General features: G+C 43.7%; 1 protein-coding gene across 1 annotated transcript in view; it reads right to left on the reverse strand.

Annotated features, from left to right (window-relative positions):
• Positions 1–560: 560 nt before the first annotated feature.
• The window catches only part of CAMK1D (calcium/calmodulin dependent protein kinase ID), a 398793-nt gene continuing 382478 nt past the window's right edge, over positions 561–16875 (reverse strand). Inside the window, exons 9-11 of the mRNA XM_040413206.1 lie at positions 15541–15628; positions 8041–8173; positions 561–910 (exon numbers count right to left, since the gene is read on the reverse strand). Of these exons, the coding sequence (XP_040269140.1) occupies positions 783–910; positions 8041–8173; positions 15541–15628 (349 nt within the window). The 3' untranslated portion in view covers positions 561–782. The remainder of the gene's footprint in view (positions 911–8040; positions 8174–15540; positions 15629–16875) is intronic.

The raw sequence follows: 16875 nt of genomic DNA on the forward strand, positions 1-16875 counted from the left end.
GAAGGCAGCGCTTCGACCCTTTCAATGTTTATCCAGGCACCCTGGTGCTTCCATACATCCAGCTGCGTCTAACACTGCACCTCAGCCCCATTCAAGTGCAGGAGGAACACAGCCCTTCTATTCTGCTGATCAGTCAGGTCGGACTAGTGTCACATTGGGGCCTATTCCTAAAGATAGGCAATCAATGTGTTTTCCTTAAAGTTGGTGTTTTTTTTGAGAAATCAGGGGAGGGGCAAAATTGAATGTCATTTCTTAAAAAGATGTGATTGTGTCCACGCTGGAATATGTTCCAGTGTTGTCATTCACAAAATATGTTTTTTTCTTTCAGATTCTCATACTTTACTTACAATATTCTGTGCAAGAAAAAAAAAGAAAAAAAGAACACCATGATTTCAATGCAAAATATCATATTAGCATAAAAATATAAAGTAAACCACCAAAATCAGTAGTAATGAAATAATCCAGTTGAAACCTCAATTAATGAAAAAATACAACATATACAATACCGATACCCACGTTGAGAAAAAAGCAAATTATCAGAAAAAAGTAATGTCCAGTAGTAAGAATATTGCAAGACTCATGCAGCACCAGATACAGTCAAACTATTTTGCCTCATTGGAGCTGGAGCCATTGCAGTTTATTATACATGAAACCATCTCTGTTGAAGTATAAAATATGGCCATAAAAAATTCCTTTTATGTACTATGAGTCCATCCTGCAGTGCACAATTCAGAATTAAATCAAATGAAGAGAGTCAACTCCCTGACTCAATCTTTGGCTGCTTATTTGCTTCCAGAATGCACTGTTGTGATTGAGGCTGGTCTTGGCCTACGATCCCCACCTACTGCTGTAATAGCCGAAGATGAGGTTACTCCAGATAGGAAGCTATATGGGCTGGATGGAGACTTACCTGTGAAAAAAGTACAAATAAAGATGGAATTATACCAGGCACCATGGAACACAAACATAATCTCACATAATATAAGTTATAGTTCATATTTTTTAATTCACAAATGTCCTACATCAGTTTGATAAGCTTTGAATTTTGGCAAGTAAACACATAAATAAACAAGGAAAATGCATATGTTTAATTTCAAAGCATGAGAACAGCAAGTTAAGGCACCCAAAGTTCTCATTATGATCTTAAAGGGAACCTGTCACTTTGAACGCTGTGTCTGGGCTGCAGGCAGCATGTTATAGAGCAAGAGGAGATGACACATAAATAGTTTCATAGGAAAAGATTCAGTATAACTTGTAATTTATACATTTATATCAATGCTCTTCCTAGGCTTTGAAGTCAAGGAGGCGGTCCTATTAGTGATTGACAGCTATGTCTGCATGCACAGTCATAGGGGGAAGGCTGTCAATCACTGATAGGACTGCCTACCTGACTTCAAAGGTCAGAATGAGCAGGAATTTAAATAAATGAAATACATGTTATATTGCATATTTTCCCACAAAATTATGTATCAATCTGCTCAGATCCTCCTGCTCTATAACAGGCTGCCTGCTGAATATTTTGCATTGTCATGGTGACAGGTTCCCTTTAAAGAAAAGGATAGCATTTACATACCCTTGTTAGCTGCTTATTTACTATGTCATAAGGACTATGTATTCCAAACTGACTTACCCCTGCCAGAGGCATTACCTACCCACCTACCTACTTAATGTATTTAAAATGACATAAGTACCACACTTAACCCCTTGGATACCTGAGGTTTTTTTCTGTTTTATGCTTTCGTCTTTCTTCCCTGTTTTCCCGTAGCCATAACTTTTTTATTTTTCCGTTCTAATAGACGTATGAGGGCTTGTTTTTGCGGGATAAGTTCTACTTTTTAATGCCACCATATAATATGGGATACAATGGAGTGGGAAGCGGGAAAAAATTAAAAATGACCCCCATAACTTTTTTCATAGTTATGTCTACTGAGCTGTGTGGGGGCTCATTGTTTTTTTGCAGGACGGTCTGTAGTTTTTATTGATACCATTTTGCATTGTGTCTGACATATTATTCAATTTTTTTTGGTAATAGAAGCAATGAAAAAATGGCTAATCGGCCATTTTGATCCTTTTTTTTGTTAGCCATTTACTGTATGGGATAAATATTTTAATATTTTTAATAATACGGGCATTTTCAGACATTGTGATGCCCATGATGTTTATATTTTTTATTGTTCATGTATTTATTTTTTTAATCTCGGGAAGGGGGGTGATTGAAATTTTTATATTTCTTTATACTTTTAACAATTTTTTTAAACTTTTTTATAGCCCCTCTAGGAGGCTACAAAATACAGTACTCAGATTGATGACAACTTATACTGTATTCCCATTTATTGACAGTATGGGTTGATTTTGCAGATGTCCTATGTTGGCCTGCCACCTGCTGGTCAACATAGGAACTGCAGTTCCAATATGCTGGGTCTCTTCAGAGAAACTCAGCATATTAAAATGAATGACTGGCATCCCCGATCACTGCATGGGGATGCTGGTCTTCACCCAGACATGCGTGCTTCTGGGTTTATCGCTATTTAAATGCCGTGGTCGCACTTAACCACAGCATCTAAAGGCTTAAATGGCTGCGATCCGCATTATTGCTGGCCGCGGACATTACCCACGGACTTCTGCTGCTCGAAACAGAAAAGACCTGCCGGCTATGGCCCGCTGCATGCGCGAGTGGGCGCCATGTTTAAAGACCCTCCCAGGGTTAAAGAAAGGCACCCACAAAAATGTTTATTCTGTGGCTTATTAGAAAGGTACAAGATGTAAACTGTAGTGAAGGTAAATTTGGCTGTAGTTGTGAGTTATCCACTTTCTTCTAATCTACAGCTGTGCCATGGGATCAACACTCTTACTCTCCAAAGGGAAGACAGAATATTGGGACAAACATTGAGACTCTTACAGGATTGAATACTGACTTCCTGTCCACACATAAGAGTATGAGGGACATTTATCAAGACTGGTATTACCATACGCCAGTCCTGACCCCTGTGCGCCGGAGTGAGATGCTCCTAATTTGCTAAGTGGCAGATGCCTCTTAATAAATTAGACAAATCTCTGACAGTCAGTGCGGCAGAAAATGAAGTCTACGCCAGTCAGGTCCTATAGTATACATTAGCTATAACTTAGGCCAATTTCTGGGTTAAGTTATAGTAAATCCGGCAGGCTGTGCTAAGGCTACTTTCACACTAGCGTTTTTGCTGGATCCGGCAGGGTTCAGCAAAAACGCTTCCGTTACTGATAATACAACCATCTGCATCCGTTATGAACGGATCTGGTTGTATTATCTTTAACATAGCCAAGATAAATCCGTCATGAACTCCATTGAAAGTCAATGGGGGACAGATCTGTTTTCTATTGTGTCAGAGAAAACGGATCCATCCCCATTGACTTGCATTGTGGGTCATGACGCATCCCAGGACGGAAAGCAAACCGCAATCACCTTGGGTCACAAAAAATAATCAAGATAATGAAAATAAAAAACAGTGACAGGGGTGCACAAACAAGCATAAAACCTGGCCAATAAGCAATGCTTTTTGACGTTGAACCCTTATCGACAGACCGTCTGCAAAACACATTGCTTAGTAGTCATGTTTTATCCTTGTTTGTGGTGTTTTATGTATTCTAATAAATTGTGGTAGATCTAGTTCACCTGTCACAGTTTTTTTATTTTTACTATCTTGATAATTTGTGACTTTTTTATGTCACTATTCTGGCATAAAGAAATTTGTAAATGCCTTTCACTGTGTCAGTTGGAGAGTCAGAGTGTCGGACACAGCTGAGAACCAGAAGGGAGTGGATAACTCACAAAAACAGTCATTGGAAAAAAAGATTTTTTTTCTAATGGGACAGAGAATTGAAAAAAAGTTGTGGAAGTGTTCCTCTAATGGGGTTGTTCCAAGAAAAACTGGGATCCTCGCCGATCACAAAAACAGGGACCCTATATTCCCCCGTTGTTCCATTCAACCTATGGGACTGCCAGAGATAGCTGACATCTGTACTCAGCAGTCCCGCAGAGCTGAATGGAGTGGCAGCACGCAAGCGTAAATGAAGTACCATTCATATGGGTGCACGAGACCCTTATTATTGTGGTCAGCGGGGGACCCAGCAGTCACACCTATTCCAATCAGACAATTATCCCCTATCCTCTGAATAGGTTATAAGTGTTTGTCGTGAAGCAACAGCTTTGTCTTTGTACACAGGGAATAACACTGAAGCTTCTATATTACAACCATCCATGTCATTAATGATAGGTTCTCTGCATGTCTATGACATTCACTATAATATAAACTGTGCTACTGCAAGTTTGTGTGCAACCCTTTGGAACATTTTTTATTTCTTCTTTACTATAAATGCAACCAGCAACATTAATCACCTCAGCCATAGTTGGACAAGCAAGCTAATATACTGGTAATATTTTCCTATGTAGAGAAAAGTTATTGGAAAATTGTCTGGTTTCCTGTTGGCTAAGGTTTACATAGAGCACATTCAGAAAAGCCAAACAGCACTGTCTGTATTGTATTATTAATCCTACTATTTTAATGAGATTTCAGGACATATCGAAACCAATGTCCAATATAGTAAATTCATTATTCTAATATCTACAGTAAAATATCAGACAAGCGACATAAAATACAGATGGGCATATTGAAAGTGGTAACTGAAAGTTTTAAATCTAATGCTTATGACATGTTAAACATCAGATCAGTGTGTGTCTGTCTCCTGGCACTCCTGCGGATCAGCTGATTGAAGGGCTGGTGCCACTCGTGTGACTGCTGTGCAGTACCCTCGGGCAAAGGGTATCTGCAAATGCTTCATTATTTAAACGCCATCTGTCAAATGTCATGCTATGTAGGTCCCATTTTCATGTGTGTCCATATTGACGAGTAAAATGATGTTTTAATATATGCAAATGAGCCTCTAGAAAGAACAGAGCTACTTCTATACTTCCAGCATAGATTTGTATGACAAAAATCTAAGACAAGCCTCCAAAAGCCTAAAAAAAATCATGTTATACTCAATCCTTTCTCCAGCGCCATTTTCTGCATCACTGGTCTGGTCCTCCTGCCGCTGTTAGCAGTAATGTGCCAGTATACAACATGTGACTGCTGCAGCCAATGACGTTCTACCGCTGAGTAAAGTGATTGCCAGCAGTGGTCACGTACCATACACCTGCAGGTCACTGACATTGGGATGTGCAAAGTGATGTGCAGGTGTAACTGCTGCAGCGGAGGCATGACTGAACCAGCAACTGTAGAAAAGGGGTGAATATAAGATTTTTTCTTTTTGGTTTTTCTTTCAGCATACACTTTTACAAGGTTCCTTAAAACATGACTCCCAAAAGACATTTGCCTTATACTGTCATGATGACTGAACTTGTTTTGCATAAAAGCTTGTTTAGAGCTATGGTACACTAGCCCAAGGAGGTGGATAAAGTATTTACATCATACCGAGTTACTCTGGGTGTCACCTCATGTAATGGCTCCCTAGAATATAGCCTTGGGAAATTCACAACTCACTTTATATGGCATGCTGAATTTTGGATCTTTTTTCTTACTTTTGTGTAGATTTAGCATTAAAGCATATGAGCTTATAAGATAAGTCAGTAAGTTGAGTAGTTATATGTTTCTTAAGAGGACCATATACCTAAGTTGGTTTATGATTGAACAGCAGTTGAACAATCATCTGAAGAACGTTCATTTCGCAGACACGGCCATACACATTTTAGTTCATGTTAGCCGTTACAGTTGTTCCAACTGCCCATACAGTAGATGATCAATCAAACCGATGGATGATGGGCGACAGATCTTTCTGAGAATGTTCTTTCAAAGAAAGACTTTCCATCCATTAACGATCTTTCCTTGAACGAAAGATCTTTTGTCTGGCTTTTATACAGACGGTGATGGTCTGTTATCAGTTAGCTAAAATGATGTTAAATTTCACCAGATAGTTTGCAGTTCATGCTGATGATATTTCAGTTAGCTTTATCTAATGATTACAGCTGACCTGCTATTTGTACACTTGTTTAGACTGGTGCAAACCATATAGATTTGTTTGACTCCGATTTTGACAGTGTGGTTCACTGTGACAACGGTTGCTGTGTTCTCTCACATTGTTTGCTCTGGCATACTGGCTACGGTGGATGCTGTGTAGGCTGATTGGCATGAGAGTTTAGGCAGCCTTTGTTTGTCTCTCTGTGTCCAACACTAGGTAGTTCCTTACACGTAGCTATGTAGGCTGTCTGCATACACTGTTCTAGCTATGACGTTTCCCTCTGGCTGGTTGTGTGATGTGATGTGTGCTGGCTGCAGCTTTATGTGTGAACGTGGGCCTGTGTATTTGGATACTCTTTTACTTGTTGGTGTCTGGTTCGTTTGGGGCTTCCCTGTTCTTTCTGGGTGTGTCTGCTAGGTGGTCAGATTACCTCCTCACCCTGCTATAATACCCTGTTAGCTGTGAGCCTGGGGGTCAGTCTGTCTCCAGCCTTGCTGGGTGCAGGAGCTATGCACCTGACCTGGGTTATTCCATCTGCCATGTCTGTGTGGCCACCTAGTAAGACATCAAGGTCACCTTGTCTGTTCCGTGTCTTGTCTGTGGCCGCCATGTGTCGTCCTGCATGGGGTCCAAGCATCTGCTTGTCTGTCTGTGTCTATGCCTTCGGTGGGAGGGCTCCTGGGTTCCCCAGAGGGAGGACATCTGTCTTATCTAGATTTGTTCAGTGTCTAGGTCGATGTTATCCTGGCAGTGCTTACTGCTTCTGTCTAGTATGTTCTGCCTTCGGTGAGAGGGTCCCTGAGTTCTCCGGAAGTTCTCTGTGTGCAGCTCTACCTGTGACTGCTATGTGTCTTTCTGCATGGTGTCTAGGTATCTGCTTATCTGCCTGCTTGAGCATCTCTGCCTGAGGCCGCCATGTATCTGTTCCACATGGGGTCCAGACAGCTGCTTGTGTGCTGGTTCCTATTTGTATTGTCTGTACTGTATACTGTGCGGTTTGTTCGGGTTTCGGGTACGTGTGCTTGGGTTCCAGTCCTTGTTTGTGTAGACTGCTGGTGCTTGCATCAGCAGTCTCTGCAGGTAAGTGGCCAAGTGCACCAGGACCATCCTGCAGGTGTGACCAGTGAGCCTCGGCTAAGTTTATCCCCAACATCTGGGGCTCTGTGAAGAACGGGGCTCATTGAGTCTCTGCCCTCTGGGTTTGGTCCCAAGTAAAACCAGTGCACTTGGTCCAGTGGTATTTCCTGCCACTGGTCCCGTACCTGCTTATCCAGTTTCCAGCTCACTGTCATGTCTTTTCCTCGTGTTTGTTTGCTTGAGATGTTCTAGCGGTCAGTAGGACCTTAGCTAGAACATCATAGATTTGCTGACAGGCCATGTGACCAGTAAACTTTATGTCATTGGCCACAGCACTCACTGAAATTGTATAACGCAATTATTGAATAGCTCCAAAGAAAGACTTAATTTGTCAGTAACATTATTAAACTTAGAGGTTCTCCGGGCTTTTAATATTGATTACCTATTCTGAGGATAAGTCATCAATATCAGATCAGCGGGGGTCCGACACCCCCGCCAATCAGCTATAAGGAGATGGCGCATGCAGTGTGCACATGTCTTTTCCCTTCTCTCTTCCTGCTCGCTGCTGTATGTCTGTGGGACAGTCGGACAGGAAGAGAGAAGGGAGACAGAACGTACTCACTATGCGCACCGTCTCCTTATACAGCTGATCTGCAGGGGTGTTGGGTGTAGAACCTCCACCAATCTGATATTGATGACCTATCCTGAGGATAGGAAAAATCGAAAGAATATGTAGGAGCAGCACACAAAGGTCTCAGCGACCGCACCAGAATGCACCAGCCACGCCTGAGCATAGGAAACATCAAAATAATATGTAGGATCAGCACACAAAGGTCTCAGCGACCGCACCAGAATGCACCAGCCACGCCATTTACTTATTTATCTATCCTCAGGATAGGTTATCAATAGAAATAGCCCGGAGAACCCCTTTAATAAATTATATCAGTTATAATGGAGTGAAAATGTACTTACAGTCTTTGTGACTTGTTCCATCTGGAAGAGGGCTTGCAGGGCTGTGTCCACTGGACATACTTGAACTGTCTTGGCTGCTTCCAAGGTGCAATCTTCTCATGTGTCTCACTACTGCAGTAGCATTAAATGCTTGCTGAATGAGGACAGATTTACATGTCAGAAAAAAGATATTTGCCTGACATCTCAAATAGTTTCATGAACTCATTCACCCTTGAAGAACAGGTAAGTTTATTAATTAACCCACCCTCGAAATTACACTGTTAATAATAACACAATAAAATAACAAATGGCCTAGTAAGCTTTATACCTCATTACAACAGTATTTCAATATTTTTTTTATAAATTAGGGCTCATGCACATGGCTGGAGCTTCGGTCCACATCCGACTCCCATTTTTTTGTGGATTGGATGCAGACTCATTCATTTCAATGGGGCCGAAAAAGATGGAGACAGCACACCGGGTGCTGTCCGCATCCGCAGGTCTGTTCCAAGGCCCCACAATAAGATACAACATGTCCTATTCTTGTCCATTTAGGGAAATTTTTAGATGAATGTGAAAAAATGGAAGCATGCACTTGGCTGAGATCTGTGTTTTGCAGATCTGCTATTTAAGGACTGCAAAATGGATGTATTTGTGTTCATGAGCCCTTACAATGATTTGCTCTGTCCAAATCTGATATCAAACACACATTGAATATACCAAATTAAGACTAAGACAAGATGCCTTCTGTACTATACAGAGTAATGCTATTCAATACAACACCAGAATACCAATTATATGCAGTTTTTAACTACAATAGCATATGTGAATAAACATATATGGGGGTTATTTATCAAACTGGTGTAACGTAGAACTGGCTTAGTTGCCCATAGCAACCAATCAGATTCCACCTTTTATTTTCCAAAGGACCTGACAAAAATGAAAGGTGAAACCTGATTGGTTGCTAGGGGCAACTAAGCCAGTTCTACTTTACACCAGGTTGATAAATTACGCCAATACAGTAAGTCAAGTTGAAGAATCTATCTAAAAATGGTAACTGGCAAATGAGTATTTGGTTTTGTCCTGGAGTCAATATTTGGTGATAGGTGATAAGTATCAATCTTAGTACAACACCTTTAAGTTGACTCCATATCCTACCATGATGGGAAAATCATGACATTTATGTACTGTATATATCTTTTTATTACATTACTTTTCAGGCTTATGTAGTACTTAATGGGAGTGTATCATTAGAAAATGAACTACTGCTTCAATGAAGCTTTTATGTTAGATATACCTTTACATATCTTTTAATATTTCTTGTGATTCTTTTTAAATTTACCTGTCATTATATTTGTAAAAAAAATCCTGAAATCTTATAGTTTTCACTTTCACATAGGCTGACAATTCCTGTTCTGTGGAGATCACTTTTCAGCAGTCATCTCTTTATCATCTCAAGCAGGATTACAATGACAACACCACTGTATAGATGACACAGGATCCACCAATGGGTGATGGGCAGAGCTTATCTACTCCCATCTCAGCACAGTAACCTCTGCACAGGTCACATTGCATGTCTAGAAAACTGTCCTATATAAGGCGCTATGATCCGCTCCAGGGCTTTGGAAACTTTATCCACCCCCTCCCTCCAGCAGCACAGACATACACAGCAGGAAGGGAAAGACAACAGGCAGACAGACAGGGTGTACAGGTACACGCTAGAGATCCACACAAGGGACAGACGGAGAGAAGGAGACACAGCCAGCACTGGGAGTTATTGCAGACACTCTAATAGGAGGGGTGATTTAAAGCATGCCTTGCACCAATCCCAGTTCCAGTTGGAGCATTAATGAGGAACACTACTGTGTGGAGACACTAGGGGTCATAACTACTGTGAGGGGGCACTAATATGTGCCAGCAGTAAAGTGGCATAACTACTGTGGGGGCACTAAGGGGACATTACTAATGTGTAGGGGCTAGTGTTGATCGAGCACCGTAGTGCTCGGGTGCTTGGGCTGAACACATCGGGATGTTCGGGTTCTCGACCGAGCACCCGAGTATAACGGAAGTCAATGGGAGAACCGAAGCATTAAACCAGGTACCACCTGCTCTGAAGAGGGGAGGGTGCCTGGTTCATAGGAAAATGTCAGAAAATTATGGAAACACCACCAAAATGGTTCTGGAGCAGCATGGGGAGGATGTCTGAATGCATCTTGTACTCGCAGGTCGCTGCTCCGAATAGTACGCCACTTTTACAGACTGACAATAATACGCACAAAACCGAAGAAAAAATCGATGTTAGAGGAAAAATTGATAGGAAACATTCTGTCCTGTATATTTACTTGTATATAAAGTGCAAGTGCTGCCAAAAATTACAAGGAAGAGGCATTTCGATACAACTTGTATATCACATAAAGGAGGGCCTCATTCACATTGTGGTACAATTGTTCATGTAGTGGGACTCCTACACTCATAAAGCATATGCACTAAGTGAAAGGGTAGCCAAAAAGTACAAGGAACTGGCACTCCAATACACCCTTTGTTACACATAAAGGAGGGCATCATACACAGCCTTAAAAAATTATGATTGATGGCCTGCTGGTGACCCTCAAAAACATTTGAAGCAATGGCCTGTGGATCTGACCATCTAAAACATTATGGGCAAGGGCCTGCTGCCGCTTTGGTGACTCTAGATAACCTGGGGACGATAGCATGTCCCCGTGACAGCGATGATCCATTCGGATGTCTGCCCTATCAACTTTCGATGTTATTTTCAGCCCAAACCATTTATACCATGGGTAACGGGGGAATCATGGTTCAATTCCGGAGAGGGAGCCTAAGAAACAGCTACGACTACCACATCCAAGCAAGGCAGCATACGCACAAATTACCTATTAGGTATAATTAGGTGAGAGCCTGCAGGTGAGCTGACCCTGTAAAAGATTTTAGGTGCAGGCCTGCTGGTGAGCTGACCCTGTAAAAGATTGTAGGTGAAGGTGTGCTGTTGAGCTGACCCTGTAAAAAATTATATGCGAGCGCCTGCTGGTGAGCTGACCCTGTAAAAGATTTTAGGTGCCAGACTGCTGGTGAGCTGACCCTGTAAAAGATTGTAGGTGAAGGTGTGCTGTTGAGCTGACCCTGTAAAAAATTATATGCGAGGGGCTGCTGGTGAGCTGACCCTGTAAAAGATTTTAGGTGCCAGACTGCTGGTGAGATGACACTCTAAAACATTATATACCAGGGCCTTTAGGTGAGCTGACCCTGTAAAACATTATATGCGAGGGCATGCAGGTGAGCTGACCCTCTAAAAAATTAAATGCGAGGGCCTTCAGGTGAGCTGACCCTGTAAAAGATTTGCAGTACGGACCTGCTGGTGAGCTGACCCTGTAAAAGATTTTATGTGCGGGCCTGCAGGTGAGCTGACCATCTAAAAAATTAAATGCGAGGGCCTCCTGGTGAGCTGACTCTGTAAAAGATTTTAGGTGCGGGACTGCTGGTGAGCTGACACTCTAAAACATTGTATGCGAGGGCCTTCAGGTGAGCTGACCCTGTAAAACATTATATGCGAGGGCATGCAGGTGAACTGACCCTCTAAAAAATTTACCGCGAGGGTCTTCAGGTGAGCTGACCCTGTAAACGATTTCAGGTGCAGGCCTGCTGGTGAGCTGACCCTGTAAAAGATTTGAGGTGCAGGCCTGCTGGTGAGCTGACCCTGTAAAAGATTTCAGGTGAAGGTCTGCTGGTGAGCTGACCCTCTAAAAAATTATATGCGAGGGCCTGAAGGTTAGCTGACCCTGTAAAAGATTGTAGGTGAGGGCCTGCTGGTGAGCTGACCCTCTAAAAAATTATATGCGAGGGCCAGCAGCTGAGCTGACCCTCTAAAAAATTATATTCGAGGGCCTGCAGCTGAGCTGACCCTCTAAAAAATATATGCAAGGGCCTGCATGTGAGCTGACCCTGTAAAACATTATATGCGAAGGGCATTATATGTGACAAATAAGCATGTTGATATGATGGAAGAGGAGGAGGAGGATGAGAAAAGAAAGATTCAACCATATACCCTTGTTTGTGGTGGAAGGGGTGTATGAGAATACAGTGTATTCAGTACATTATAAAGAACACATTTAAAGTGTCTTTATGTTCAGCCGCTTTCCTCTGGTGGAGTTGAGAAGTCATAGTCAATACAGGCCTTCATTTTTATAAGAGTCAACCTGTCAGCATTTTCAGTTGACAGGCGGATACGCTTATCTGTTATAATGCCACCAGCAGCACCTCCAAGGCGTAGAACGCCAGTTCGTGCCACGTATCCAGCTTGGACACCCAGTAGTTGTAAGGCACCGAGGGATCATTGAGGACGCTGACACGGTCTGCTATGTACTCCTTCACTATCTTCCAAAATTTTTGCCTCCTTGTGACACTAGGCCGCGCATCAGGGTGAGGGTGCTGGCGGGATATCATGAAACAGTCCCAGGCTTTGGAGAGTGTTCCCCTGCCTCTGTTTGAACTGCTGTGTGTTCCCCTTGTCTCCCCTCCTCGGTTGGCCAAGGAAGTACAGACTCTGCCGCCAGCGTTGTCAGATGGAAATTTTTGGAGCAATTTTTCAACAAGGATCTTCTGGTATTGCACCGTTTTGCTTGTCCTCTTCACCAGAGGAATGAGAGATGAGAAGTTCTCTTTGTAGCGGTGGTCGAGAAGGGTGAACAACCAATAATCCGTGTTGTCTAAAAGGCGTATAACGCGTGGGTCGCGGGAAAGGCAGCCTAACAGGAAGTCAGCCATATGTGCCAGAGTACCAACAGGCAAGACTTCGCTGTCATCATCAGGAGAATCACTCTCAATCTCCTCATCCTCTTCCTCCTCTTCTGCCCACCCACGCTGAACAGATGGAATTAAACTTCCATTCAAATGCCTGGGGTAAGGACATTTGTACGCTACGCTGGAACACGGAAGTGGATGTGGTCGCTGATGGTGCTTGCGAAGGTGCAGGGCGGGATGCGCCTTCGACAGGGGATTGGCCAGCACATAACACAGGGGAAGAGGAGGCAGTGGTGTGTTTCCCGCAGACACATATTGTGGACCCAAGCGTTCGTCCCACTTATTACGGTGCTTGGATGCCATGTCGCGGATCATGCTGGTGGTGGTGAAGTTGCTAGTGTTCACACCCAGGCTCATTTTCGTATGGCACAGGTTGCAAACTACTATTCTTTTATCGTCCGCACTTTCCTAAAAAAATCGCCATACTGCGGAACATCTACCCCTTGACAAGGGAGATTTCCACAAGGGGTTGCTCCGTGGAACAGTTGCGGGCCTGTGTGGTGTGGACCGTCTTCTCCCTTTTTTCATCCCACTGCCTCTTCCAGCCTGCTGCAGTGCTGCAGATCGCTCGGCTTTCCACCTTCCCACGGTCGGTCAGTGACCTCATCGTCCACCACCTCCTCTTCCACTTCCTCACTCCATTCATCCACCTGATTTGTTGACCTAACCACAACCTAAGTGATTGACAACTGTGTCTCATCCTCTTCATCAACCTCTTGAGACAGTAATTGCGGTTGACTCATTGGCAACTGTGTCTCATCATCATCCACCTCATTAAAGACTAATTGCCGTTCCCCACAGTCATGTTCTTGCGACTGTGGATGTTCAAGAGGTTGGGAATCAGGGCACAAGATCTCATGTCCCTCTTTAAGTGTGCTTGGCGAGAGGGCCAAATCAAGTAATGGCGATGAAAAGAGGTCCTCGGAATATCCAAGTGTGGGATCACTTGTTTGGCCAGACTGTAAATGGTGGGAGGAAGGAGGATCAGGGTGAGGATTGTGTTGACCAGACTCCTGGCTACTGAGACTGGACTTGGCGGAAGACAGGGTGGTGCTTAACCGACTGGAAGCATTATCTGCTGCAATCCAACCGACCACCTGGTCGCACTGGTCTGACTTCAAGAGTGGTGTCCTGCGCGGCCCTGCAAACTGGGACATGAAGCTAGGTATCTTGGATGATTGTTTTTCTTGTGCTCTGGCAGCAGGCACTGTTTCTCCGTGCCCAGGGCCATGGCCTCTGCGTGCATCAGCATCACGAGCACTTCCCCATCCCTTACTGCTCGCCTTCTTCATTTTAAATGTGATATATGCTTGAAAGTATGTCACACGTACAGTAGCGTAGGATTTGGAAGTGTATGTGCAAAAAAATTTACAAAGGTATTTGTGATGAGAAAACGTTATACAGGTAATGTCACAGTTCGCAGTGCCTACGGAAAAAGTGTACTGGATGTCACTGATATTTTAGGGTTGCGCACACTTTAAACAGGAGATGTGGCACGGATAATTTAACTGTCCGCAGCGGACACCATTTACGGAAAAAGTCCACTGGATGTCACTGATATTTTAGGGATGCACACACTTTAAACAGGAGATGTGGCGGGTATAATTTAACTGTCCGCAGGGGACACCGTCTACGGAAAAAGTGTACTGGATGTCACTGATATTTTAGGGGTGCGCACACTTTAAACAGGAGATGTGGTGCAGATAACTTTACTGTCTGCAGGGGACACCGTCTATGGAAAAAGTGTACTAGATGTCACTGATATTTTAGGGATGCACACACTTTAAACAGGAGATGTGGCGCGGATAATTTAAGTGTCCGCAGCGGACATTGTCTACGGAAAAAGTCCACTGGATGTCACTGATATTTTAGGGATGCGTACACTTTAAACAGGAGTTGTGGCGTGGATAATAACTGTCCGCAACGGACACCGTCTATGGAAAAAGTGCATTTAACTGTTGCGCGAATAATTTAACTATCCGCAGAGGCCTATTACACGGTATTTTGTGCAGGATGCGGTAAAAATATATATTGCTGCTGTCACACACAATAGTCCTTAAAAGGACTTTTGCGTCCCTGAAAAGTTTTTTGTATAAAAATCTTCCTATTACACTCCCTACACTGTCTGTTCCTTCCTTAGCACAGCTCTCCCTAACACTGAGCAATTTAGCGCAGGTTGCGCTACAAACATATATTGCTGCTGTCACACACAATAGTCCTTACAAGGACTTTTGGGTCTATGAAACGTTTTTGTAGAAAAATTTAATTCAATTACACTCCCTACACTCTCTGTCCCTTCCTATGCTCAGCTCTCCCTGACTTAGAATGAGCCGAACGCGCGTCATCGGGTGCTAGATACGCGTTCCGGCAAGCCAATCACTGTAATGCCAGTAGCCAACATGGCTACTGGCATTACAGTGAGGGCAGTACTTACCTGCACGTTTATTGTCTGCTTAGCAGCCACAAAATGTGGGGGGGGAGACTTGAGGATTGCGCCCGAGCACATGCGGTACTCGGCCGAGTACCGCCATGTGCCGAGCATAGCGATGCTCGAGCCGAACTGGTATTCGGCCGAGCATACTTGCTCAACACTAGTGGGGGTCAAAAAAATTAAAATAAGAACAGATTAAATTTTAATTTGTAATAAAAATATAGATGACATATTTCCTTTAAAATAGCAGAAAAAAGTTATTTTGTAATACTTACCCTCCATTTGCTTTTCGCAAAGTTTTTACGGATTTGAGCGCTTACAGATTCATGTATGTTTTTACAGAGGGCTGTATCTCCAGCAATCCTGAAAAACAATCCAAATACAGATTTTGTATTTTAGCATTCACACTTTTATAAACAGTGATAAATCGTCTCAGTGATGGACTATGAAATTCAAAGGCAAAGTGACAACACCGAAGAACATCCACACATTTGCAGACGTCTCAGAGGTGTAATTTGAAGCTCCTAGGTCCCAGTCCAAATCTGTAATAGAGGCCCCACCTACAGGACATTCTCCCTCTCATTGCTTTGCCCATGTAACTCGCTGTCATCACTGTAGTTGTGGGGAGTGATGTGCTGAATATAATGTGGGGGGCCTAGAAAACCTCACTTAGGCCTCATGCACACGACCGTATTTTTTTGCGGTCCGCAAAACGGGGTTCCGTTTTCCCGTGATCCGTGACCTTTTTTTCGTCCGTGGGTCTTCCTTGATTTTTGGAGGATCCACGGACATGAAAAAAAAGTCGTTTTGGTGTCCGCCTGGCCGTGCGGAGCCAAACGGATCCGTCCTGAATTACAATGCAAGTCAATGGGGACGGATCCGTTTGACGTTGACACAATATGGTGCCATTTCAAACGGATCCGTCCCCATTGACTTTCAATGTAAAGTCTGGAGTCCCTTTTATACCATCGGATCGGAGTTTTCTCCAATCCGATGGTATATTTTAACTTGAAGCGTCCCCATCACCATGGGAACGCCTCTATGTTAGAATATACTGTCGGATATGAGTTAGATTGTGAAATCTCATTTCCGACAGTATATTCTAACACAGAGGCGTTCCCATGGTGATGGGGACGCTTCTAGTTAGAATATACTACAAACTGTGTACATGACTGCCCCCTGCTGCCTAGCAGCATCCGATCTCTTACAGGGGGCCGTGATCAGCACAATTAACCCCTCAGGTGCCGCACCTGAAGGGGTTAATTGTACTATCATATCCCCCTGTAAGAGATCAGGGCTGCCCCCCCCCCTCCCCAGTTCGAATATCATTGGTGGCCAGTGCGGCCCCCCCCCTTTCTCCCTCTATTGTAATAATTCGTTGGTGGCACAGTGTGCCCCCCCGCCCCCCCCTTCCTCCCTCTATTGTAATAATTCGTTGGTGGCACAGTGTGCCCCCCCCCTTCCTCCCTCTATTGTAATAAATCGTTGGTGGCACAGTGTGCGCCCCCCATTGGCCCCCCTCCCTCTATAGCATTAACAACATTGGTGGCCAGTGTGCGGCCTCCCTTCTACCCCCCCCCCCCCCGATCATTGGTGGCAGCGGGTTACTA

The sequence above is a fragment of the Bufo bufo genome, chromosome 1 (genome assembly GCF_905171765.1).
Source record: "Bufo bufo chromosome 1, aBufBuf1.1, whole genome shotgun sequence".
Classification (NCBI taxonomy): Eukaryota; Metazoa; Chordata; class Amphibia; order Anura; family Bufonidae; genus Bufo; species Bufo bufo.